The 26,909-nt window shown below is 43.0% G+C and overlaps 1 protein-coding gene across 1 annotated transcript; it reads right to left on the bottom strand.

Annotated features, from left to right (window-relative positions):
- Positions 1–1,557: 1,557 nt before the first annotated feature.
- On the bottom strand, positions 1,558–26,719 carry LOC144155644 (protein BANP-like). Its single transcript, XM_077687223.1, has 9 exons — positions 26,539–26,719; positions 24,940–25,116; positions 24,671–24,852; positions 24,568–24,575; positions 24,412–24,501; positions 14,681–14,920; positions 11,197–11,318; positions 9,659–9,862; positions 1,558–1,780 (listed from the first exon to the last, which is right to left on the bottom strand). Exons 2-9 carry the CDS (start codon positions 25,039–25,041, stop codon positions 1,607–1,609), a joined length of 1,122 nt encoding a protein of 373 aa, XP_077543349.1. The 5' UTR covers positions 25,042–25,116; positions 26,539–26,719; the 3' UTR covers positions 1,558–1,606.
- Positions 26,720–26,909: the final 190 nt, after the last annotated feature.

The following is a 26,909-nucleotide window of genomic DNA, read 5'->3' as shown; positions in this document are numbered from 1 at the left end:
TTCTCTCCTCTTTTGGGAGCAGCAAGCCAAGCATGTGTGCCTCAACCTCCCCATGTAAAAAGTAACATCCTCTATTTAAAGGCTTGCTTACTTTGGAGTACAGACTTAAGCCTTGGTACATGGGGCAATATTTTGGATATTTTCAAATCTCCTGTGAGCAGGTCTTTGTTTTTGATGGTGGCGCAGCTGGCCTTATTTTCAAGTGCCTAGCGGCCTCAGTTCTCTCAACTTCAATGTGTTGGCACTCGAACATTTCTAGCTGCGCTCAACGTCCACCATGCACCTGTCTTGCTGATGTCCTCTGATGTCTTTTCTTTTTTCACAGAAAGTTTGCAACTCATTTCATTTCAGTGCAATTAGCTTTATTACAACTGCAGATCATTTTAACGGTGGCACCAGTAAATGTCAAAAGAACATGAACGGTTCAATGAAACAGTTTACAATCCCTGAAACCATTGATGTACGATATGAGCCCTCTGGTTTCCAGTTACTACTAGATGATGTTAGAGCATCTAGTGTGTGTGTGTTTAAAATGAGCACTAGGTTAAAATCTAGGGTGAAATTAATGAATCCTGTTGAAACACAACAGGGGGCTGACAAAAAGAGACTGATCAATTAAAGGAAAATTAAAGTCCCCGAGGAGATGGAAAGCATCAGCAGGACGTTGTTCTGTACCACGAGTGAAGATTTTGCGCAGTTCTTCCAACAAATGATGGTCCGGCATCAGGCCAGCGATAGCACGTGACTATGCATTAAAGTGCTGGCTCAACAATCCTTTTAGATTCTCGTGGTGATTGCCTTTAGTTCTCAGTTGGTTCGGAGTTATATAGCATCTCAGTAACAATAATACCGAAATTAAAGTTATCTGAAGAGCTGAATTTAAAATTTGCATTACAGAGAAGTGTAGTAGTAACCCTTCCTTTTTTTTTTTTACTTCAGGGGAATTTCGAACATTGGCAGTCAACCTGTAAAACTTTTGCTTAGCTTTTGTTGGAGCAAATGCATTGAAGGAACCAAACCACTGAACATAAAAATATAATGCTTATTTTAAAGAAAAGGGAATTCCACACTCTCAGAAAAAAGGATACCTAATTTTCTCTTGATAATGTTCGAGCTACAAATGTTGAGTGCAACTTTTATGATTTTAGCCCTTGGGCTAAAATCCAACAGCGTACAAACAGTCCAAATTGCACTTCACTTCAGGCAGAAGCTTGCACTGAAGTGCAAAGGCAGTCCAAGTAATGCTACATAGTTCTAGGTGTTAACACCTAATAAAGCAATGACAGATGCTTTTATGAGTAATTAGAACTTATTAATGCCTTTAGTCAACTTAAATAATAATGCTCTAGTAAGAACTACAAAGTTAAAGAACAAGCATTTCTGTCTAAGCTGCAAATTCATGGCAATGATGACACAGCTTAGCAAACCTAGGTACTTTTATCAACAGTAAATGATAATAAGTTTAGCGCATCTGATGAACCCAGATACTCTGCTTTAGTAGATGAAAAAGTGATGGCTTATTTTCTGCCTCTGGCAAGTCAAAAGTCGCACAAAATGTCAGGTTGTGACAGAAGAAAGGCATTTATTTACACTGCGTGCAGTTGCACTAGGGAATTATGGCGACTGTGGCTGCCCCATCCTCTGAGGCGCCATCAACAGCTGCTGTTGCCAGTATGTGATTGCTATTCAAAATTTGAATCTGGTGCGTTTGCTGGATTTGAGCAATTTGCTCAGGAGTTGCGTGGACAACCTGGAAGTCACCATGCTGTGTGCAAAACACCTGTGCAAAGAGAGCAGAAGGAGTGACAAGGTGTTAACCCCTTCGTACGGAACAGTCTACCATACATTCACTGGCACAAAGTAGACATTTACAGCTTGCCCATGGTTCAGCACTTCTCAGATACATCACCAGAGGGAACACACAGGAGTCTGTAGAAACAAAATCCCTCTAACTCAGTATGGTAGCATCACCCTTTGTGGACTCTAATACAGGCATGTCCTCTTCCTTCTCTGTTTCGCCCTTTTCCACTCTGCACATTCATTGACTCATGCGAGTCATGTGGAAGAACGCACCTGCTTTAATTTTTTACTTTTTTCCAGCTCACGTAAGTAAGGTTTCAATTCTGCCATTGCTTTGTGAGGTTTCAATTCTGCTAGTCATACTTTGTGGATCTCTGCGGTTACATGCACGACCCATGAGTACTTTTGGGTGCAAAAGACGATAAGGCAAAGGCAACAAAACTTCTGTCATTACATCTGGTGAACACAACGTAGCTAGGCGGAAGGTATTCCCACAAACAATCAATCGGGTGAATTTCAAAGCAACGCCATCAGTATGACTTCACGAGTGAATATCCATACTTATTCATTGCTTGCAGTTGTTCTCAGCGACAGAGCTGTGGTGTTGATAGAAAAAAATGTCTCTTTGAAACAAGAGAATATGATAAATCATCTGTAAGTACAAGCAACCAGCTCCCAAAATACCCAAGCTCCCAAAATACAAAGCACGCAGAAGGCAACATTCATCTCAGCAAATTTCCCAAATGTCTGGTTTCACAAAAATAGCCTGGTGTCATGTTCCTTCAGTTAATGGTATTGCTGAAAGCCAAACTCCCAGGGTCATGTAACCACTTGTATTACTTGCTTTACACAAACCCCAGTGCCACAACACCTATGTTAAAGGGACGGACCACAATTTTTTGTCACGCATATGTTCTCTAGCTCGTATGAAAGGCAGCGTTTATTAGCCCGGTAACCACAAGCAATTTATAAACAAATTGCCAGAAATAATTTTAATTTGGCACCAAACTTTTTGAAATCGGAAGGGTGGCGGTTCGTAGTGTAGAAACTTGACACTACAATATGTGTCCCGGTCACGTGACCTGCAAACCTAGCAGCTACTGTAACTTCTGAAACGTTTATTCACTTATTGAAAACCTTTTAACACAGGTATTTGTACAATTTTAAACTGTATAATATGTATTTTTAAACATTATTTTGACAATTTTTAATACACACCGCCCGCCACTGCTGGGTTGCTCTCAGTGAGGCTAAGTGAGCCTCTATGCCCAAAATCAACGGCAGCGTTCAGTGAACAGACCCAGTGAAGCAGCTCTTTGACGATTCTGCCCGAGTCAGGGGCGTTTCTTCTGCCGAAATATTCGATTTCAGTTTCCAAATATGCCAACGGCAGCTTTAAAAAAAAAAGGATGCACCCGAGCAGATTTGAACTGCCGACCTCCACAATGTGAATTCAGATTCTACCTATCGTCCATCCAAACAGATGGCGCCTTCATGTAAAATAGACTAGTGAATTAAAAAAACCCATAAAGGAATAAGAAAGCCTGCGATTCACACTTTTTTTAGCTGGGGACAAGTTTTTAAATATCGCTTCACCTCGCATACAGACAAAAGTATGTTGCCGTACGACTGTATGTCATGGTTGCCAGCATTAGTTTTGGGAGGACACATATGGCTTGTAGATCTAAAAATTTGCATTTAAAAAGTTCTAGGGCGTTACCAGCAAAACCGTTTTTTGTTAAGGGATTTAAAAACCTAACTAGCTATCATTTGGGATGGGGAACATATACTGGCAAAAATCGGTTGTCTGTCCCTTTAAGGGAGAGCCTTCTTGGAGGGATCCACTATTTGATACATTGAATACACAAGGCAACCACAGTTCAATATACATACATAACGCGCCATTTACCTTTACGTCGGATCGCCCATGCCGTGTCTCTTCATTCCTTGCATTTCGTAACGTACTATAGTCCCTAGTCCTTAGTAATGTACTATAGCTGGATCAGATGATCCAACTGGCCCACCTTTCAAGAGGATTTTTGGCCCATTCAATACGAGCGATAATTTGAAATAACTATGCTTGATAAAGCAGGTGCACAACTGGCATTTCAAATGGTATACCAGCCATGGCAGGTTTTTCGGTACACATCTTTAAAGGGACCCTAAAGGCTAAATAAAATTTTGTATAAACTGAAAGATCATACGTTTTGTAGCTATCTCCGCTTTTGTTTGACGAGAAATGATGCGTTATTTGCTGAGAAATAAGTAAATAAAGCTAATGTTTCTCTCACCCGCTTCCCTTTCATTTTTTTCGTGACGCAGCCATTGAGTCACAAAATAGGAGTGAATCCCCGTGCTCACTCTGGGGGCTTGGGCAGCGACGCAGAGCGGCGCGAGCAATACAGCTCGCAGCGGCTGCGCGGCGCGGCGGCGGCGGCGCACAGTTCTACAACGGCAACGTTTCTCTGGACAAGGAGGGTGGCTTGGACTTTTGATTTTTCACCGACAGAATGAGAAATGTGTTTAGATGCTCGAGCGGCCGGTGTGCCTGCATACTCCGGCATCCCAGACCCCATAGAACTACGACCATGGAGCGCTGCATTTTGAAGCAACCAGCGCCGTTCCAAATATCAAGCGCTGCGTCCGCGGCTCCCGGCTGGCACCGTTCAGGCTGGCGCCTTTACATCACCTCTCCTGGTGATCACAGCTGTCTCATGTTCTCTCCTTTAACGCAGCACGAACCTAGCGTGAAATAAACCCTCTTCATGGCAGCCGTGTCCAGTAGTCGTCGTTGCCCACGCAGAGTGACGCACACTTTACGGATTATCAACGGCGGCCTGAAGCGAATGGGTGGGTCGATCAGATAACCACTCACAGTAAGTCCATTTCACGGGCGGTTATGTTCGAACCAAGCGCACTTTACTGATAGCAACATTTTAAACAAAGTGTTACTCTTCCTCCTCCTCCCACTCCTCCGCACGCGGAGAACGGGAGATTGGAAGCTCACATGGCTCGCTTAACCACCTGCAGTGCGTCTTGTACTTCTGGTGATCCTAATGAAAGACTTCAGCTGCTCCCTGCCAAGTATATTGCTTGCAGAAGTTCGGGTGTTCACCGTCGTAGGTTATTGACTTCGCTAGTTGCGCACCAATGCTTTTCGAAAACGGAACTGAAAGTATGATAGCTGACGGAATAGTGAGGCAAGCAGCCTGCCTCAGTGTATAAAAGCTGTAGTCTGTGTTTTTAGATACGATGAGCTCACGAAAAGTTCTGATTTACGTTTATTTAACGTGCTCAACCACTTAGGAACTGTTTATTTCAGGAAAACAACTATACATGCTTCTGCAATGAACTCTCGCCGTTCACCACTTTTGTGCCGTCACAAACATGGTACCCAAAAGCGTACTGGGCGTCGTCCCCTGTTTTCACGTTTCTGACATTTTCTGTCTTATTAAACATGATGATGATGATAGTTGGGTTTTATTGGCGCAAGGCCGACTATGGGCAAAGAGCGCCAAAGAAGAAGTTACTGAATTATGATGAGACCGTACATACTAAAACATGTGACTAAAAGTAAAAGTGATGCAAAACAAAAGACAATGGAGATGGCTGGTGTATAGGGCCAGGATGATTACATGTGATATGACAAAAGCTGCAGAAAGTTCACCTCAGCTAAAAACTTAAAAACACGCTGACTAGAAAACATGGGTTCGTCGGCTAAAAAATATGATGGGTGCAAAGGAATGTGTCGTCTGTATAATTCAGGGAAATGTTTGTGTCGTGTTGTGTCAAGTGCCTTGCATGTGATTAGTATGTGGACTACGGATAAGCCCTTTCCACACCTGCTACACGTGGGTTCCGAAGTTCCAGTGAGCAGGTGGGAGTGCGTCGCATGTGTGTGGCCTATCCGCAGCCTAGGTCTTATTAAACAACTGCTAGTTGTGGGAATGGTGTATTTAGATTCTCGGCACCGTAATGTATCGATACAGGCCAGTTTCTTCCCTTTAGTGTCCCTTCGAAACATGCCGTATACACTGCTCAATGAAAATTCCTGCACCAGACATCGCACGAAAGAGCAAGCTTTTCAAACCTTGACTTCACCCGTGTGATAATACACTTTATAAATACACATACTTAGTGGATGCTGATGCAGGACATGCACACCTGGGCAGGTATTTGTGTGAAGTTTTTTCCAGCAATGTGGTACCTTAGCTTAATTTCCGAAAAATTTGAAACACCAATAAGACTCTGATACTTCGGATTTAAGAGCTACAGCCATCATTGAGTCCCTTGAATGAACGCTTCCGTTCCCTGAATGAACGCTTCCGCTGCAAAACCCCACTAGCCAGAATAACACAGTACAGGCTCGTGTTTCCTCAACGAGTTCAGGGTTCAGATAGCACGGCATGAAGTGCTTCACGTTCACACATGCACCAGCTCTATCATCGCACATTCCTGGTTAAAACTGCCCCACTCTATGTCTGAATAACGTTAAGTTTATTTTTGCACATTTATGCGAGATGCAGGTGCTTGCATGCCAAGTTGTGAGAGAGCCACAAATTAAACCCGAGCACTAAAACTGCAATATTTAGGGGGTGGTGATGTTAAATACCCCCATAAGTAGCAAATAAAAAGGACATTCAGTCACCGCACTAGGATTTTGGAAAATAATGACCTGAATCCCAACTCCTGTTCATTCTGGCCACTCCCTTTCACATTACACAGAGACAGTACATTTTATGAAATTAGCTTCATGTAACACAAAAATACAAAAACATGTATTCTCTGAAACTGGTTGAAAATGCATAGGGTACTCCACTTTGTTCCTGCTGTGAATAGTGTGACTGTTCAGTGAAACTGAAGTTTGTCAATTCCAATATTGCGTGGCTTTGGTAATTTAGACTGCTTTTTGCTCAAAGTCGCCAGTACATAACAAAGTTGCTGCAGTGAAGCCAATTATGCGAAATTTGTTTTATAAAGTGTTTTTAATTGTTTTGTACAGATGAAGTGCTTCCAATCAACTCTCTGTGTGCGCTCATATTTTATAAACTTTCCTACACAATTTCCATATGCAAACAAACAGGATGATTAGCAACTTTTTCCAAAATTGTTCCTGGCAAATTCCTCAGGAAGTGCTGACATCAAATTTTTAAGTTTTCTTCTTGCTGCTTTTAATAATGCCTACTGGCCTAGCAATCATAAAACAGCAGTTAAAATACATGACAGTGTGACAAATAATTAAATGCAACATAATAAACATCCTCAGTTACACTTTTGAGAGAACGGATGGCAAAAACTTTGCGCAAACAAGTGTGAAAGCAACATGTGCACCTGATGAAGGTTTCTGCCTCCAGTAAAACACCATGTGCATGCCCATGAATGGCACACCAATCATCAAACATTCGCATGAGCAAGGCCTTATTATTTGTAGCCAGAAGGATGGCTTCAAAATGCTCAAAGCAGCCAGGGTTTTTTCGGGCTGGGTGCCTGAAGAAGTTTAGGCCAACCACTGCTGAGTACAATAGTTGACCGCTTTTGCTAGTGGCACAGGTGATGATTTCTGGTGCCATTTTCATCCATATTATCAGCTCCCGCCCGCATGTAGACGTTTTCACTGAGGGCTTTTCTAATAAGTGTTGACAGGCTGTAACTGCGGCTACTTGTGTCAGTTCGTGATTGCTGCCAGTGCTACGTCATCAGCTCGTCGCACAGGTTATGTCACATCCCACATTCATGACATATGATGCATACATCGCATTGGAATCAATGTTGTAGGGTGTTGACTACTGAACTAGTCCATCGGAACAGACTAAAACCAATTTAAGATTTGTTCCACGTACTATTCATACATTGTCCAAGATATCCCAGCATGTTAACTCTTTCGCTACCGCACCTATCAAAATCGATCAATTTGATCGATACTTTTGGGAGCGCCTTTTCATAGCGTTCCAGGCGTTTCTCTAACAAGTAAAGCTGTTCAGAGTTAGGTCAGAAAATGGCCTTTCTAAATCAGTTTTGTTTTCATTTTTGCAACGGAAATGTGATTTTTGACACGCTTTTGAATCACCTGGGTGTGGAAAAGGAGCGTGGTGATCGCGCGTCACGGCAACCAACGAAGAATGCGTGCAACTCGTAATTACTCTGCACCAGCGCTTGTTTTTTGCTATCAGGGCGTGAATGGGGAACTAGCAAACGATTTTCAATCGTCATGTTCGCGCTCTGACAGTAACAATCCCAGAAATCGGCTGAAAATGTCAAGCGGTGCCTGGTTGCAAAGCTACTTTATGATTTTAGGCAGTTTTATTGCCATTGCGCACGTTGTTCTAAGTACTGTGGTAGTTCTACTTACCCCAGGACCATTCGCAAACAGTTTACAACAGTTTCGGTTTCGTTTCTGCATCGCGAAATTCATATTTAGCGCTACTACGCAGTTACCCAACTTCAAGGCTACCTGCCATGGCGCCTGAAGCGTCCGCGACTGATCCTCGAACAAAGCATGGCGGTCCTGATTTCCCCCCATCCTAACCCGATTTCTTCGATAAGAACTTCAGATGCAAGTCAAAAGGTCACACCCAGTCGCCAGATATCTGTTCCGCCGAGGACAGCGCTTCAAACCGGCCTTACACTGCCAGCTGTTCGCCTTCCAGTTTCGTTTCCATGCGAGGGTATATCCGGGTGTCTAATGTTGCTGCTTAGTTGAACTGTCTATCCGGACGGAGTCTCTGATAAGTTTTTGTACTGTTTCATTTGACAAATGTTAGGTGGCGCTGCAATAGGGGAGGCTCGTTGTGCTGATCTTTTTCAGCGCGCAACTGCTACTCGGCCAAAGATCGCAGGGCACGATTCTAGCTCATCGTACCTCATTTTTGCGAGCAAGGCTACAATTGCGAGTAAGAAGATGATAATAAAGCTCAGCTTTATGTTTTGAGAGATAACTGACCGTGAACGACAACAAGCGTCAGCCACGGCGTTCCGTTTTCAACTTCATGCATGTTTTGTTCCGCATCGCGTGCTTGTCCCAAATATTGTGCTCGCTGTAAATGCCAAGTCAGCCATTGACAAGATGTTTTTACGTTATGTGGGGGCAAATTGGTGCCTATGATAATGACAAACCGCCAGATTTATTCCAGGAAACCACCCGAAATTGCACATTTTGAATTGGAGGTTGGGCTTCACCGCATGACACGAGCACCGTGCATGCTAACATTTTTTTTTTTATATCTGACAAACTGTTCCGTGCAAGTTGACATTTTTTCTAGGGCGTGTCTTTGAAATGTTTTCCTACAAAATGTATATTCTAATTTTTTTCTACTACCGGTGGTTTGATATACACAACTCCTTTTTTATCATTTTTTTCGACAACTTGACAAAAATTTTGGTTTTGATATTTTTTTTACAACTATGATATATAGAAACCTTTAAAAAACTGGTATTACTGGAAATGCCGTTAAATATTCTGCATTTTGTGCTCCGGCAATTAGTGCCTAACCAATTTTTTAGCAGGGAAAAAAAATGTTGTCTTGGACCCCTAAAATTAGTCAATTTTCCGGCGGTAGCGAAAGAGTTAAGTAGGTGAGCTGTATAATATCAACTTTAGAAATTATAGTCAGTAGTCCTTTACTGCAGTTACAAAACATGTTCTCATATCTGCAAATACCTTCATGTAGAATGCCGTGAAGCTTCATTTTAACAAATACCCAAGAATAATTACAACAAGTGACCTAACACTTCTCTAATGCCCTCTTAATATTTTACCTCAACCAGAAGACCACAAAAAGCCACTGCATCCATAAGGCCACAGCCAGAAAACCCCAGGAACACAACTATTCAGAGAGGAGCAGTGAAAGAACCGCCGTACCTGTCCCTCAGGCACAGCTGCAGCTGCAGCCAGCTCCGCATCCCCACTGTTTCCATCCTCAATCGTTTGCAGGGAGAAGGTGCAGAACTCCGAGGCTTGGGGCACCAGCTCTATGCTGTTCATGCTGTCGTCAGAGACCTCGGGCTCATTCTGGGCACCTCCAGACTTCAGGGCGGCGGCTGTTCCCACAGGGGAGCCGGCCACCTAGAGAGGAACACAGGATGCTTGCGTGACACACTGACACATGCAAGCAAGCAGCCTGGCTAAGAGCTCTGTCATCAAGAGTCGTATGCTTAAAACTTTTTCACAAAGCAGTCTAAATATTGCGACCACAAAAGCAGTCACTCTTCACATGGGACCCTTTGTCAAACTGTGACGAGTGCAGCTAATCGTAGAAGTCTGCTACAGTGATGCACACCACCTTGTGATACTGTTCTTCTTTCAAATGCGGGGTAGCCATTTTGTGCCTTTAAACAGCAGACCCAAATCAGCTATTCGCACCTGTCTTGCTAGCTTTAAAGCTTTAATGCACCTTTAGGTCACGTTAGCCAGCAGGCTTGTGGCAAGTAGGCTGGCAACAAAAATCTCTTGTTAAAGCAGATACTCTCTTTTTAGCAACCTCATTTAGCGACCTAATTGAGTGTAAAGTCAATATTAACCATGAAATACATGAAACTGAAAGGCTCCGATAGTACAAACCAATGTGACAACATCCCGGTAGTCGGCACTTCCTCTTTTGTGGTCTACTAATACATTAAACTGAATTAAACTAAGGCTTCCACTAAATAAACAACTGATTCCATGGGGCACAATACAGTTTCATAAGTAATACTTTGGCACATCAGGGTTCTTCCTACATACTCACAAATACTTTTTAGGCAGCTCCTGAAATTAGACTTCACAGATAACTTAGCAAAAACGATTTACCCTGAAATGTTGCTTATTTGTTACAGGACACACACTGAAAGCATTTAGAGGCCTCAGAACTTCATAATATACTAATTGAACTATAGAAAAATTGCTTTTCGGTGCAGTCAATTGTTGAAACAGGCGAGCTCAAACACAGAAACTGCAACCATGCTCAATGGAAGACGACAACGGTACAAGTCCCTCCGCTTATGTCAGAAGCCAGTGGTATCCACTCAAGGATCTCACCATCATAAGCAATAAGTTCCTGCAGTTAGCCAAGACTATCCAAGTACTGTCTTATACCTAAGTCCTTTCTAAAATAACACCAAAGCCCTGTGAAGTTTCATGGTGCAAACATTTTTTGTTCTATGCCTTTCAGCTTAATTCAACTACATAATACAAATGACATTTCCTGCTGGACTGTTTTCTTGTAGTCTGTTATAATCAGCATCACTGATATAAAAATACGATAAGTGTATGCAACACAACTACACTTTCACGTTCTAAGAGTGCACGCAACATCCGGTCAGCAATCTTATTCATTTACAATTTGCGTGACCTTCTCGGTTTTCAAACTTAAAAAGAGCAATCACGTCACTAGCTCATGTAACAGGTTCATTGCAGCTCACCTTTGGGCACAAAGGCAGACCCTTCTTCTTGCGCCGAAATGCAGTACGACACTTTGAATCAATATTCAGCTTAATTCTATCCCAGTCAGTATTGGTGACATCAAACAAATGTGTTAGGTGACCTGAAAACAGAGCATAAAATGGGAGCTTAAATCATAAAAAATTTCCTCACAGCAGACATGGCCAGAAGGACTTCTAACAGACCATTCTCTTACAAAGTAAAAAAAGAGATTCAATTTTACTTTGCTCCTACTGTACATTGGCTTAGTAATGCTAAAAGCAATTAGTGCAAAAGGAAGGATTTAGTAAATACAATCCCTGGGTTGCTCTATTCGCAAACAAAAGTGTCATTTGTTCTGGACCATTTCAACTTGTTTTCTTCTTTTTTCTTTTTTCACCCAAACTGTAAGCTGTGCATTTTTTGTTTTTGCAGCTATACAGCCTTGTTGTTGGCACACTATAATTGTTCATTAAAATATCCCACAAAGTAGCACTACACAAGCAGTGCAGACCCAACCCCCAGCACTCGTATTTGATTGAGTAATAAGAATGATTTTGTTCCAGCAAGGCTTATTTGACAGACACTCTCCAGAAATCAGTTCTGATTTTACAGTAAAAAGGTGTGCACAGCTTCGTTATTCCTGCACGTGCCCCGAATTCACAACATTTTTTATGCACCACCAGCCAGAATGATGAAGATTACAGAAGTCATGAGTAGCTATGCTTACAAAAGGAGTGTGAAGCTAGTTACTAAATTAGATACAGCAGAACATCTTTTTTATTCTGCGGTCGCCACGTGTAACCACAGAGGGAATAAGACATTCTGCATCTCCTGCACCAGCTGAGGGGCAGCACTGGTCGAGTCTCTCCAGGCGCCACAAAAAGTCGACAAGGAGGGAGGCAGCCGCCGTGGTAGCTTACCGGGGAGAGCACAACACATTGCATATGGAGGTTGTGGGTTCGTTTCCTTCCTTCGATATACAACCAACGAAACTCCCCTTTGTTTTCTGCACTACCAAACGGTAGTGCAGATCTTTCCCCCGTGTGTTTTCTGTTTTATTAGAACTTTGTTTTATTAGAATCACTCTGTTTCATTAGAACTAAAAGAGAATTAGCAATCATCTTAAAGGGGTACTGACACCAATTTTTTGGGCTAATATTTTGTTTTGCTAACAGTTTGCTTCCTTTGTTCAACAGAATAAATGCCCTGACTGAAATATGAGCTGCCTGCAATGTGTGGAACATACTTTAATTTGACCTCATTTATCGCGTCAACAGAATAGCACACGAGGCAGCGTGCAGCAATTGGACAGCGTCAAATCACTCCGTGGTAGGGAAAAGAGGGTGAAGTAGCCCTGTGCCTCCGACATTTCGCAGAAACTCGTGACATCCATTCACCCGCGTGGCCTGGTGAGCGGCGACTAGGCACTGACAGCATTCACGAACTGAAGCAAGTAGGCAGAGCTACAGGCATAACCGCTCCCCAGAAAGGCACTCTTGCCAAAAACATTGTTCCACACGTGGAAAAGCAGCTGATAATATAGCCTAAAATTTCAATACAAATCACCGTCAGGACTTCAATTGAAAGTGCTCATCAAATATCCAAAGCAATGGTAGGCCTGAACATCTTCAGGCAGCTCAGCCACTCAGCTCCAGTGGTGGGGCGGTCGAAACGCCTCCACCGGCCTACGTAGTGTTCTGATGCCTGCACAAAATGGCGAGGTCATAGCATGGTTCTGTCATGCTTGCCCGCTGGGATGGAAGCGATGGAAACCGAAACTGACGGTTTTCAGGCCGTTCTATGTAATTAATAACTGCATACTCAAGTATTTAAAGTGCTGCTTCGAGTTTGTTAGGCCATTGAGCATCCATAAAAAGGGCACATAAGAATTCAGTATCATACTCCCTCAAGTACTCCCCCAACTCCTTTAATATGATCATTCCCAAAATCCCTCATCCCTCTTATATTTCTCCAGTGCATTTATATTTTTCTTTATATATACACACACACCCCACACATGTACAGGGTGCTTATATTTATATAATGAGCCGAGTTACACACAATTTTTCTTCAGCATTCTCACTCGCATCAAGGACTTGGCCTGTCAATTCTTCAGTTAAAACTGAATTGTAATTTTGTCGCTTAAAATGGACGTTGCTGGATTCTTGCAATGACTAGGTTGTAACAAGCAAAGAGAAAAAAGCAATTGCCACAAAAAGCTCCCTTACACATCAGCATTCTTCATCCCATGAAAAGGAGTGCACAAGTACAAAGCACCTCATCCTCCTGGCACACACTCCAGCTGTTTTCAATACCAGTGCCTTAACCTGACACATTTCTTTCCAAGCAAGAAAAAAGTGTTCAGGTCACTGAGACTTCTCCAGAAACTGAAGCATTAGGAGCCTTTCTGGATGCCCTAAAACCGTGCATGTTAAAAATGCAGCAAACGTCCTTGAACTAAAAATCCATTCGTGAATTTCTAATTAAGCCACGCAGAAAAATGTTGCTAAGTGCATTCAGGCAGCGCAGATGTAGATCACTCGCCTTACAAAGGCAGATTTCTAAAGCTTGACTGCAAGCTATGCAAGATACTCTGCATATAGCACAGACTTTGGGAGCCATAAACAGATGCCGTATTTAATTGCATTGTGACAAATTAACCAGTTAATACATGCTCATGAGTCATGTAAAACCTTATTTCACACACTGCACCTGTATTACTGAAAGAACAAAAAATCTGTTAGATTTTACCGTAGAGTAACCACATTACTTTGGCTGGTGCAGTGATTTTATTTTTAGTTTAATTAACTGGATTTGAAGCATTCAAAACCTTCTCTAAAGTTCGTCTAAATTACTTGAAATGAAATTATTATACACAATTTTTAAAGACAAACACAGCTTTGGCATTTTATTTGTTACTTATTCTAGAGGTAGAAAACTTTTCCATTGCTGAAGAAACCTTTGCAAAATACTCAAAAATAGTTTGGGTAGGGTTTGGTTGGGTTCAGTTAAGCAAGGTTGGGTAGGGCCAAGCAAGTGGATCATGTATCACAACACCTATAAAATGTGTATCATTCACTTCCTACCTCACACAAGTGCATTTTTCCTTCCAGTGCAGGTAATGTCAACACTCCATACACAGATGTGTGCGGCGTGCTATGTTGCTGGATGCCATACCAACGCATGTTAAAGGCTGCACACACGAGCAGTTGCTTTGTCACACGATATGACAGGCGGCAGTCAACTCTGTCGGGATATTGAAATCATTTTGTGCTCTTTTTTGATAGTGTCAAAAATTAAACAGAGCCCATAAAGAAAAAGCTTTCGCTTCTGTAGTCTGGAGCGGAAAGGATGTGGTAATTTGGGAGGGCACGACTGTTTCAACCCTGGTAGACGAAACCGCTTGTAGGTGGTAGTTTTGTACACGGTTGCCACTTGTTCCACTATGCAAAGACAAGTATCAAATTAGTTGGAAGAGCTTACACCGAATGCCATAGATCATCAAAGGGTCCAGCTGCTGCTTCTTGTGCTTCCCCGAGCCTGATATGTTGGAACGGGCTTGTGTCTCTCTGTCGAACAGGTGGTCGAGCAACGTTAGGGCCATCTTCTCAGGGGTGTTGCACGTATTGTTGATGTGAAACAAGGTTGTCGGGTTTATTGGACAGCGGACTCGCATCTCCGGATTGTTCTCATCTCCCAGCCAACAGCCCTGGGGGTAGTCCGCTACGACGCCGCAAAAACGATGAAAAGAAAATCTGTCAGTAGTCCCGAAACATCCGAAATGACCAAAATACCCCAGCTCACTAACTCCAAGTAGACTTACATCCTACTACCCCAAACACTGCTACAATAAAGTTTCTGCAATGCCAACAAACTTTCAGTTCTCTGTCAGCGATTTCTTAAAGGGGCACCTAATTGTAAAAACAAGGTGGTGTACATCAACAGGTTGAACTGCCATGAATACAAATACAGTCAAAACTCGATCTAACGAAACCCACTCTCATGAATTTCCCAAACAAATGAACAAATTCAGATTCCTCCGCAGGTGCCTTTACGGCTCAATGCTTTTGTGAACTCGATCTAACGAAATAGATTCAGCACCAGTACCAATTTATCGAAGCATTTCAAGAAACAGGCACATGTAAAACAGGAGGAATTTCGAATGCGTTTCATCAGAACACGACGAAGACTATTCCACCATGTCAGAAAAAAAAAGAGGCATCTAGTTTCGTTTTTAGGGAGCTCTACAAGATGCACTCAACAGTCCAGTGGCCACAGAACATGGCGTGCCAGGCACCACGCTTTCCTCAATCACGAAGGAAAGGACATCACCATCCATGACACTTCATCTGAAATTGCTTCGAGGACAAATAACCTCAAGGTTACTCCGCATGAGAAGTTAGAGGAAGCCCTGTTTACGTAGTTCAAGGATATGAGAACCAAGAACGTTCTGCTTAGTGGGGAAGTGGGTGGTAGAACGAAAAGCGTTCTGTTCTGCCAGTCTGCTGGGGCGCGACGACTTCAGGGCAAGCTCCGACTGGCTTAATATTTTCACCGAGGACTTTTAGCGCACCGCAAAATTATCGGCAGGCAAGCGCCACGGCCGCCGCAATTAAGATGTCATGGTAGCTACTGGGATGCGCCTCCCTTTAGACATCAAACTTATGGAATCAACTCCCTGTAAAATGACAGACCCAACTTTACAAAATTCTAGGTTTAATGAAATAATTTGCGGTTCCCAATGACTTCGTTAGATCGAGTTTTAACTGTATACCACTCGCGGCTACACACAGAAAATGCCAAATGCATAAAAACGGACATCACGAAAGCATGCATTTTTCTGCACTACAATTTGCGAATCGTGAATCTTAAATGGTGTTTTTTGGCACTAGTCTAAATGCCTCTCTGCAAAAAGAAAGAAAGAAAGAATTGATTAAACACGTTTGGAATTTCTGCTGGGCACCTGTTTTTGAAGGGGCAAGAACTTCAGCTTTTAACCATTTCTGAACAGGTTCTGTCACTACCACAGGCAGTAAGCTTTGTTTCAGTTTTGATTTTGGTAATGTTTTGCCATGTAGTACAAGTATACTCAAAAGATTTAGGCGGGTGGATGCGAGAGCTTTGATCCCTTTTTACTGCCACCACCTATATATACGACAACTACCAGCAAAAGTAAAAAATTACTCGCATAATCGGCTAAGCGCCTACTCTGGCTATCAGATTCCCTGATCCCTTATGCTGGGAAATTGTGCAAGCATTTTCTAAACATCCTCCTAGGTGGCAGCATGCCACCCCAGCTCGGTCACCTTTGAAAGTGGTCCCTTCGCACGTTTTTCTGGCCTGTTGTTCTGAGTTGCAGAAAAATGAAAGGGAAAATGAGAGAAAAATTCCGTCTTCAACTTTTTTTTTAAAGCATCAATCATTGCCAAACAAAAAACAGGCTTTAAAAAAAGGGTTTAGAAATTTTATCTTCCGATTAAAACAAAAATTTGCTCAGCTTTTAGTTTTCCGTTTATATATATTGTGAGTCACAAAAAATGAAAGAGAAATGAAAGAGACATAAATGACAGCTTTATGTTCATTTCTAAACAACGAATCGATCGTTCTGAAACAAATGCATGAAGATTTTTGAAAAATGAGAACTATCAATTAGAACAAAATTTACTCAGCCTTTAGTTTTTTCTTAATATTGATCTATCCAAATCCTCCTTCCACAGAAACCCTTCTTGAACACTTATTGAGATAAATGAAGTTTTGCCAAGAAAGGTCAAAGCAAAACATTTTATTATTTTACTTAAGTAAAGCATTTCATTTCAGTTCAACAAACACAAGATTATCCTTCCCAGTCTTCACCAGCACAGCATCACTAGACTAAATTCACACAGGCTGTGACTTGAGCTCTGAAGCTTCATAAACCGCAACAACTGAAGTAGAACTTCCTAACAATGCTAATGCAGCCAAGCCGCCTATAAAAACATTATGCTATACTTGATAATAATATGCTCTACTTTCCACTCCAGAGGTTATGATGAGGACACAGCAATGATCTATGCTGTGCATGTTTCCTGTATGTCCTCTGGCCAATCCACCTACTTCAAAGCTGAATTATATACCCCATGATATCCATTCTCAACTTTATTAGTTATGGCTCTCACCCTATCCCACCAAGCATATGTACCCTAACAGATTCCTCTGAAACCACTCAAGAATTGCGAAGACATTCCTCAGTCAATTTTCTCGTCCCCAAGGCCATTCATACTAACCTGCTCCGATGTAACTGTCTGTATTGATTGCGTACCAGGACATAAGGATACCTGCACTTGTAATCGTGCTGCAGCACAGCAGCATTCAAACCTAGTCCCTGCACTGGTTTACACTGAAGTGACTCCTCCTGCACTACTACTACTCCCCCCCCCCATTAAGCCCTGCGTCTAATCTGATACACAAAATTCAAAACGCAAAATTGCCAAAACGTCACCCTTTCGGGCTTTATATCTGGTCTTAATCCCTACCTATGTTCTGAGTAAATCTTATCTTCAATAAATACATCATCAACTCAGTTTACACTCCTGCGACTCTTTCAAGTGGTGCTCCCTTCATGTTTCACCAAGATGCCCATACCGTCATATTTCCACACAAGATGACCTCCACCATCTCACCTGGAAGTACTACTCAAGCTTTACACAATATCCAAACTTCATCCCAGCCAAACACATTTGACTACTTGGTTTTTTGCATTAACACTGAATTTTTTTTAAATTCTGGGTAGCAGAGGGATGCAGGTTAATTTAGGCCAGCGGGGAATCATTAACGTGCATTGAAATCTTGATACACGGGTGTTTTCATTATCCCCTCCACAAGAAAAATAGCTGCCAAAGCCGGGACTGAACCCACAACCTTCAGCTCAACAGCCTTATCCGCTGCAGCGAGTAGCATTAATTAACACTTAAGTGCCAACAGCACCATACAGCAGCATAGAGATTTATAACGTTAAAGGCTGCTTTACAAATCACACGGAGTAAAACGATGCTTAGAGCAACCTTATTCTTTGGTGAGGTTTGGTGAGGTTTTCCTGCTGTGTTGCAACAAAGCAGCCTGCAGAGAATTTTCAAATGGGAGAACTAAGAGGCTGACAGTAGCCTGAGAAGTATGATACTGCTGACATGAAATCCCCATTATTTGATTGACGCAGGCTCACCTTATTGATGAACAGTTGCATAACCAGAAATGGGCAATTCTGACACGCTTAGGTACAGCCTCCCAAATTTTTAATAATATAGCAGGAGCGATGACCGATCGGCATGTCAGCGCCTTATCACGGTGTTCACCGGCTAAATAGGCGAGGGTACGCACACGCGCATACAACTATCTGTTGTGGGAGCGTCGTCTGCTCCGCTGTTCTCCTCAGAGCAACACACCCCCTGTTTTTCTTATCTTGCAAGACCATTTCGCTACCGCCAAAGGTAGGTAAGCAGCGTGGGGCACAAAGTCCTTCAGATGCAGTGGCAGGGGGTGTACAAGAAACAGCGGAGCAGACGACGCTCCCACAACAGAGAGTTGTATGCGCGTGCGCATACCCTCGCCTATTTTGCCGGTGAACACCGTGATAAGGCGCTGACATGCCGGTCAGTCGTCGCTCCCGCTATATTATTAAAAATTTGTACATAGCAGCATACCAATTTTTTACGACACATCATCATCATGAAATGCTTTTTAATAACAAATGGATCACCTCTTCCTTACTTCACGTGAGGAGCAGGATGATGAATGGAATCAGGTTGCCAGGTATTAAGAAACAAAAGAAGTTAGGAAAGCACGAAAGCGTTTCGCTCTTTTACTGCATAAAGATTAGGCCAAAATAAGAAAACCTTTTTTAAAACAGCTGAACAAAAATTACTGTCAAGGAATAGCACTGCAGACAGAAAATAAAAACTAAAATCTGCACTTTGAAATACAGCATGCCTGCAGGCTGCTTATACGGTCACTTATTTCATAAAAACTACTACACCACCACTACAACACCACTTGATACTGTATGAAATTTGAGCAGGAGGGCTTTAATAATGTGATTATACTGTTTAAAGTTGTATCGTAAAAAGTACAGGCTAGTAAAAAATCAGACGAATCAAGATGTAAAAAAAAAAGCCAATAACAACATACTGTGAAGGTCAAATAATATAGTGAATATACTAGTGAATATAGTGAAATATACTGTTTGGTGATGGTCAAATAAATTTGACCTTCACCAAACAGGTGAAGGTCAAATTTTTGCATTATTTTTTTCATTACTGAAGGCACTAAGCTCTCGACCCTTGAAAGGTGTGAAGCTACCCTAAAACATTTGTGCAAATATAATCAGAAATTCTGCTACAGAACACATCAGTAAATACAGATACAAGTAACCTACATGGCCAAAAAGATAAAAGCATGCATTCGTTTATATGACAAATAATATAAATTGTAGATAGGGTTAATTTGCTCTACCATCCCTTTTAGCACCTCAAATTTTACCTTCGTGGTACCTACAATGTTCAAAACAAACTTTGATTGATTGAGTGTAGGGTTTAACGCGCCGACGCAACGCAGGCGATGAGGCGCGCCGTCGTGGAGGGCTCCGGAATAATTTTGACCACCTGGGGATCTTTATTGTGCGCCGAAATCTCGTGCACACGGGCGTTTTTGCTTTTCGCCTACACCAGAAAAGCAGCCGCCGCAGCCGGGAATCGAACCCGCAACCTTGTCCAAAACAAACTTGATCCTGTAGATATCCATAAGCAGCATATTCCACATTCCGTCCTTTATGTCATTTTTGTAAGTGCCCCAGCAAGAAATACCCGTGCAGTGGACAGAATGCAAGAAACTGTATGAGGAGGGCACTCTATATTGTAATCACAGGGGTGGAACAGGGTACACGGGTTTGGGAGCAGGTTTGGAGCAGCCAGAAAAGCCGTTTGGTGGGGGGATAGCACAGGCTGCTGAGCAAACCCCCTGCCAATGAATCTATCTAATCTATTTATCTACTATATGAGGTGTTTTACCGTGCACTAGAACCTACTCTGAACCAGGAACGCAGTTCTTGTAGTATATCTAGAAATTTACAATATGCGGAGTTATCCCCCTTCGGCCCCAGCGAGTGCAGCACGTTATCACCGTTCAAAGGGTAAACCTAACGTGCAGAGTTGAAGGGGATCAGATAACAGGCACCGGTAGACAGCAGTGTGAAGTGAACTCACGACGGCATTGCATAAAACAAGGCATTTGCTTGCATTGTTTCTATCGAACAGTGGTTTCAGGGCGTGCAAAGCAGAACATCGCTTTGTCTTCGCCCGTCATGGGGTTGCGAGAGTTGACGAACGTACGCCCTAAACTACGTGATGAGACCATGTTAGAAGGCATAATCAATGCTGGACCATCCTTCCGCAAGCAAAGCTAACCCAAAAGTTCACACGCAAAAATGGGTAATTAGCTCAAAACAAAGGCGAACTGAATTAACAAGAGAGGGCACGGCGCCCAAGACCAGTTGTTCAATACATGCTGCTACACTCGTCAAAAATGGTCGACTAAACCGAAGTTCACCTCCAATAAACTACAACCTTTCGTGCGAATATCATTTTGTTTTCCATCTGTTTGCCATGTGACACAAAAACAACTCGCCCACTTTTGGTCATTTTGCATTGATTGTGGCACAGCGGCCTGCACTGGCAAACAAACCTGTGCAAATGTGACACAAAATAAATCCAAAGTGAAAGTGGAGCAGCTAAGCAAGAGCCAACTTCCATTGGCAGGGAGATGTTTTAGTGGTGCCCCCTGGCTCCCGCTCCCGGCATCAGCTTAGGGACTCGCGCCGCTGTCGTCTGCTACACTCCGCTTCCGAGGGCCAGCAGTGCTTGTGCTCGAAATCGCCTGCTTTGATGCTGTAGTGTACTACAAAGCAATATTTCCAGTAATTCAGTTATTTTGTCAGCTTCTGACACGCCTGAATAATTTAAAGCTGTATCCTGCACAAGTTTTCAACGCACGAGGAGAGAGAGAACAGTTTCCTTCAGAGTATTGGTCGTAAGATCGCGTGTAACTCGTTCTTTCTGGCTTATTTGTGAGGTTCAGTGCATACAGCTCCTTGATAAGTATTCAAAATAAATAAGCTTCCCTAAAGTATTTTTTGGGTGCTCTTATGGAGACTCAACAGTCTAATTCCTCCTTCTAATTCCTTCAGGAAATAAAATGGCTGTCTTCTATTTCTTTGTTGTTGTTGTTGCTGTTGACTTGTATCAGATGAATGTTTTGTCGTCTTATTAGGAGGTTTGGGGATGTTTGCGAGGCTTGCAAAGTTCGCGTGGATATTTTCTTCAGGCTGTATGGCGTACATTCCTTTCTTCCCAAATTGGCTTTTGTTATGGCTGCGTGCAAGAAGGGGCATATCCGCAGCGTGCGTTGCTTATTCACATGCAAATACAATGCGGAAGTTTGTGCTACGCCACCGCAAAATGGCGCAGACAACGTTGTCCAGGGTACTCGAAGACAGCTTTTGTGCCCCGAATTTCTATTGTAATCATCATTACCATAATGAACTGACTCAACCTGAACGGTTACGATATGATTACGGTGTTGAAGGCTTGATATGCTCGCTATCGAATCCAGTAAATAGTATACATGCCGGTTTCCAGTATAAAAAGAATTGAAATAGATGAATATGTCCAAGCACCTCTTTACTGTTTTCTAACCCCTTCAGGCATAAAGAGCAAATCCTGGTCTACTGGGGATGGCGTTTCATGAATTGAGGAATCTTGCCCTTGACTGAGGACCCCATACACTAACCCGCTCGATTTTACTGACACAAAGTTTTCTCCTACTCTTGAGTGCAGTTTTACTATAACGCATATCTGAACATTGGGAAGGTAGGCTGTGGGAAATGTGCCGTAAATATCCCTCCAGGTCGAACAAACATATTGTTGCTGTATTTTTACCGCACACGTGACTAGCATGTGTGTGTGCGTGTGAGTGCATGTGCATTTGTGTGTGGTATGTGCCTGAGTGTGTGTGCGTGGCTGTGTGCATGTGTGTGCATGTGTGCACGTGCGTGTGACATGGCAGAAACATGTTAATGCGGGGCACCTGCAGAAATGACGGAAACTGACTAGCACTTGCTCCTCTCCATGCTGACTGTTTACACTCCGTACTGACTTTTTATAAGGACCGAAAAGCAGTAACAAAAAAATGGGTGTGTCATTCCAAAGTCTCTACGATTTGGTTTTCACCTACAAATACCACACAAGGTTGAAACCACGATTACTTTGTGGAGGAAGCGGTTATAGCGCCATGTCCTGCAAACGAGCACAGCTTCCAAGCTTGAACCAACTATGTTATTGGTATCGTGCTCAATTGCTACACGTTTTGCTCAGTAAGCCTCCATACTGGTTAAAAAACTGGCATTAAACTGGCACACGCCTATATACACAGCAGGTTATTTGGAACTTTACCTGCATTTCTCGCGGCCCATAGGGCAGGTCGGCATACTTTCATGGCACGACAACGTAAAGTCATTGGATACAATACTTTCAAGCGTTTGGCAAGGTTGCAAAAACTGTTTTACCATCTCCTTACAAACGATTACTGGGAATCGTAATGCCTTCTGCCAAAGCCGACACTACCGAAGGCCTGGAATTTGTTTTCGTCTTGCATTTTCGCTGTTGTTGGTTATTAGCAGCTGGCTGTTCCCTTTGAAAGATTGATGAATACAGAAGTTGACAAATCACGTCCTGAGCTAGTGTATGCGACTTTAAGACTGTTATTATGATAAATAGTTACGTATGCAAAATCTGGTGCAAACAAGCACAAAGAAACAGCAGGGAGAGCGAGCCCGAGTGAAGCAGACGACAAACGTGAGAATCTCTGAGCCAACGTAACGGAAAAAAGCTTCGCAGCGCCACCCGTGGCTGTGCTCACTGCCAATAGCCACTCATAGCCAGGATGAAACCAAAACCATAGCCGCAATGAAACTGAAAACACGATGCTTCAGCCCAGTTTTCAAGCGCGAGGCAACATGGTGGTAGTATCTCGCGACTCAATGTGGGCTCTGCGGCCCAGGACAGCACTGATAAACGAGTTTGGCGGAATAGGGGCGGTTTGGAGCAGGACGGCACAGGTAAACAAGTTTGGCACTCAATGGCACAGCTGTTCCACCCCTGCAATCACAGACCTCAGCTTTAAAAAAAAAATCACTTTGAAGACACTTGTTGTGCACAATTTCGGCTAATCTTGACCTATGGCCAATGCTCAATAAGGAGCGAGAGTCAGCAAATTTCCATCCCCAACTGTGTCACCAAACGCCCTAAAAGAAGCCATTTTGTAGAGGAAGCACCAAACTTGGCTAGCCTAGGTGCAATTACGACCATGCTCTTCACAAGAAACAGTAGCCAATTATCCTGTGCCTTACGTTAGTGAGAAGTAGAATAATGAAGAGATGATGTCAGCAACAGAGTCCTATTAGAAAACATTCCAAAGGCAACAATTCCGAAGCTGCGATTTCTTTGTAGTCGCTCAGAAGGGCTGCTGTGCAAGAGTTTCTAGGTACATCGACCACCACCATCTTTGTACACAGAGCAACTCAGATGGCCACAGCACCTATGATCATTTCGAGGAGCATCTTATTTTCCGACACCAAAGCTTAGCTCAGCAATGTCCCCACCTCCCAAACTCGCACACCAAGATCGCCCCAAAATGGGTACAAGACCATACAAGCACTAAAGGCGACAAACACGCATACTTCACTTTGGACACCTTCGAAAACCTGGACCTTTAAGCCACATGACCAGAAGGATGCCCACCATAACGTTTATTCCCCAAGAAAAGCGCTAAAAATCATCAGCCCAGGTAAATGGAGAGTTACCCTGCCATTGCCTCCCTTGCGAAACTAATAAACAAAGACACTAGTTTAACACTTTGGACTACTGCCCACAGTCATAACGACAGGGGGAGAGGCCATTCCAATTCCAATGGAGAAGGGAGAGAGGGTGTTGCTTCCGTATGTGAACACTCCACTGGCTAACACATCTGCCACAGCCAGTTGACACTTGCAGTTTTCTCTGTGCTTTAATAATAATGAAATCTTCGATAAGGCACAGCTTCTGCCCAATTTAACTGGGTGCCCAGAAGCTCTGCCTTTTATGGCACTAGCACAATAGGTACAGAAACAATATGTAAAGGAGCAGGGCTACCTTCGGTGTTGAGCGTGATGAGGGTTACACTTGATCCAGCTGCAAAAGCGGTTACAGGCTCTTCATCCATGGAAACAATAGCAGAAGAACCTAAGGTACCAAACTATTAAGCTCACTGCCAGCCATAGCCAAGCTGAAATAAGAAAAATCTGTTACCTCCAGAGCTGAAAAGGTAAGAAAGAGACAATGTTAGGGCCATTCTCAACGCCTTGAGTTCATCTGTTAAGAAACAGATTAGAAAAAAAGGGGCTTCATTTACCTGGACAAACGGACGTACCTGCCAAGACAAGGAGAAACAGCTGAGGTCTGATCTTTGGCAGCTGTCGTTAACACGTCAATCTTATCTTCCAGTGTTTGGCACTGGTCGTTTAAAGCATCCAGACGGCTTTCCAATGTTTCAAGTCTTGCGAAAATGGCTTCCTTGAAGGACTGGAGTAAAGCCTACAGCACGAGTTTATGAGACAATGAAAGTTTCACTGAATATTTTTGCTATAAAAGCCACCACAAAACATATGAATCGATACTTACACTGTGAGGCGAATCCATGTCGCCCAAACGCATTCGTTTCAAACCCTTGACACCCTGAATATCTTCACTCATCAAGTTGTCAGCACTGTTGGGATGCTTCATATTCTCGGAAAAATAAGATGGCAATGTGATCGTCGGTGATTTCCCAAGAGGGATCGTCGGTGATTTCCCAAGAGGCTGTTGGGCAAGAAAAAAACACGGCTGAATGATGGAATACAGGCACTGCTACAAAAAAAAAAAAGCAAGAATCGCTCAAAAAGGACTACTTAATTGTTTTTTCTGCACTTTTTTTTTAACCCTAACATGCATCAATCACCCTTTGGGTCAGTGGTGCATGATACAAATGGTGTTGCACCTCTTTGTTCACATCAGATTCGAGCAAGAAAGCAATGTGTTCGCACTAGAGGAAATACAGTAGACTCTCATTAAGATAACCTTGGTTCCGATGAATTTTAAGGTTAAGACGAACGGGACTTCTGCACTCTTGAGACATACGCAATGCAAAAACAGCCCGTTTAAGATGAATTTCTGACACTACGAACAAATTTTCCCAGCCCCTTCGAATTCGTCTCAAGGGGAGCTTACTGTAATTAGATAGGAATGCGTCAAAAACAAAATAACGACCCCCTGTATCAAGCGAAGTTTAAGTAAAACAAGATCTTTAAAGGATCTTTAAATCAACCCGAGCTCAACACATGGGGCCCAGAGGACTTCGCTCAGGCCGACCTCCTGATATTCATCTGTGGACGCACGGCCCAGTTTACAAGAAACTATTGAAATTTCTTTCCAAAACTGGACTCTACAGTTTCCTGTAGTGCACCTGCATCACGTTGTGTTTTCTTTTTCTTTTTTTCTTTCCTTCTGTGTCGTACCCTGCCCTGTTTTGTCCATTGTTTTCCTGTTACCTATGCCCTGTGGCAAAATGTCGCAAAAAAAAAAAAAGAAAACAATCAATTTTTGTCGAGCATATGTTCTCTATCACAAATGAAAGGGCATCACACTTACAACACCTAAACCCTAAACGGTTTTTAAATCGTAATTTTTAGATGTACGAGCTATACGTGCCCTTTTAATAAAAGGTTGAAAGCCCGCCAGGTCGTGATCACGCGAAGGTCCAGACGGCGCCGGCAAATTGTGAATCTAGGTTCACTGCACCATCGTTTCGATGCGTTGCACGAACATTAAGCATAAAAAGAAGGAACGCTCTAGAAAACCGTCATCACAGAAAGCTATCAGCTATGCAGCTAAAAACTGCTTTATCTGGCGCGATATGTACTCGCATCACTGGCACTGCATCTCGCTACGTTTGTCTCGAGCGAGGAAACTGACGCGTTCGCTTTTGATAGACCTAGAAATTTATGGCATGGTGAGCTGCTAGTAGTAACACCCAAGAGGCCTCATGCTACTACTGATCGTTGCTGCAATAACGGCTGCTGGAATTACGCCACAGAACGTCACACAATTGGCTAATAAGGTATTAGAATATCCACTATCCAAGATATTTTAAAAGGAATCAAGCTGGAATATTAGCCGCGGAGTTAACCGACTAAAATGCGCGGATGATCGGTTTTGAGATCGGAAGACGTTGATGGCAGTTACCTTGCAGCCACAGTGGCACTGTTTACAAGAGCGTTCGTTCCTGCAGGACGCACTGATGCGGAATCGTTTGCAAAGTTGTGAAAACAGCTGTATGTATTCTGTCAGTTCAAGCACTTAACGTTGCGGACCGTAGATGCCCACACGCAAGGCGGTCACTTTAGAGACGTGATGATGATACCAATGATACCTCAGCCCCTCAGCCCCTCAGCGCCTCTTCGCCGTTTCATGCTCCTTGGCGTCCTTGGCCCCTTGGCACCCAAATAAGCCCCGATTGTTCCGTCAGTCAGTAAACCGAGTAAACTTCATTGATGTGAGGGGGAAGGGAGGGCTAGAGAAGTGAGTACAGAATGCGACTAGGGGGAACTAGTAAC

Source organism: Haemaphysalis longicornis, unplaced genomic scaffold (genome assembly GCF_048455015.1).
Source record: "Haemaphysalis longicornis isolate Haplotype H1 unplaced genomic scaffold, Haemaphysalis longicornis Haplotype H1 scaffold_1, whole genome shotgun sequence".
Lineage (NCBI taxonomy): Eukaryota > Metazoa > Arthropoda > Arachnida > Ixodida > Ixodidae > Haemaphysalis > Haemaphysalis longicornis.
Note: the sequence above shows the minus strand (reverse complement) of the source record. Positions and strands in the feature narration are given on the sequence as shown.

Coding starts and splice junctions, on each gene's coding strand:
- LOC144155644 (XM_077687223.1), bottom strand. CDS start 25,041: ATGAAGCATCCCAACAGTGCTGACAACTTGATGAGTGAAGATATTCAG. Junction 24,853..24,939: donor ACATGGATTCGCCTCACAGT/GTAAGTATCGAT, acceptor CTCGTGCTGTAG/GCTTTACTCCAGTCCTTCAA. Junction 14,921..24,411: donor CATCACGCTCAACACCGAAG/GTAGCCCTGCTC, acceptor GCGGCGTCGTAG/CGGACTACCCCCAGGGCTGT.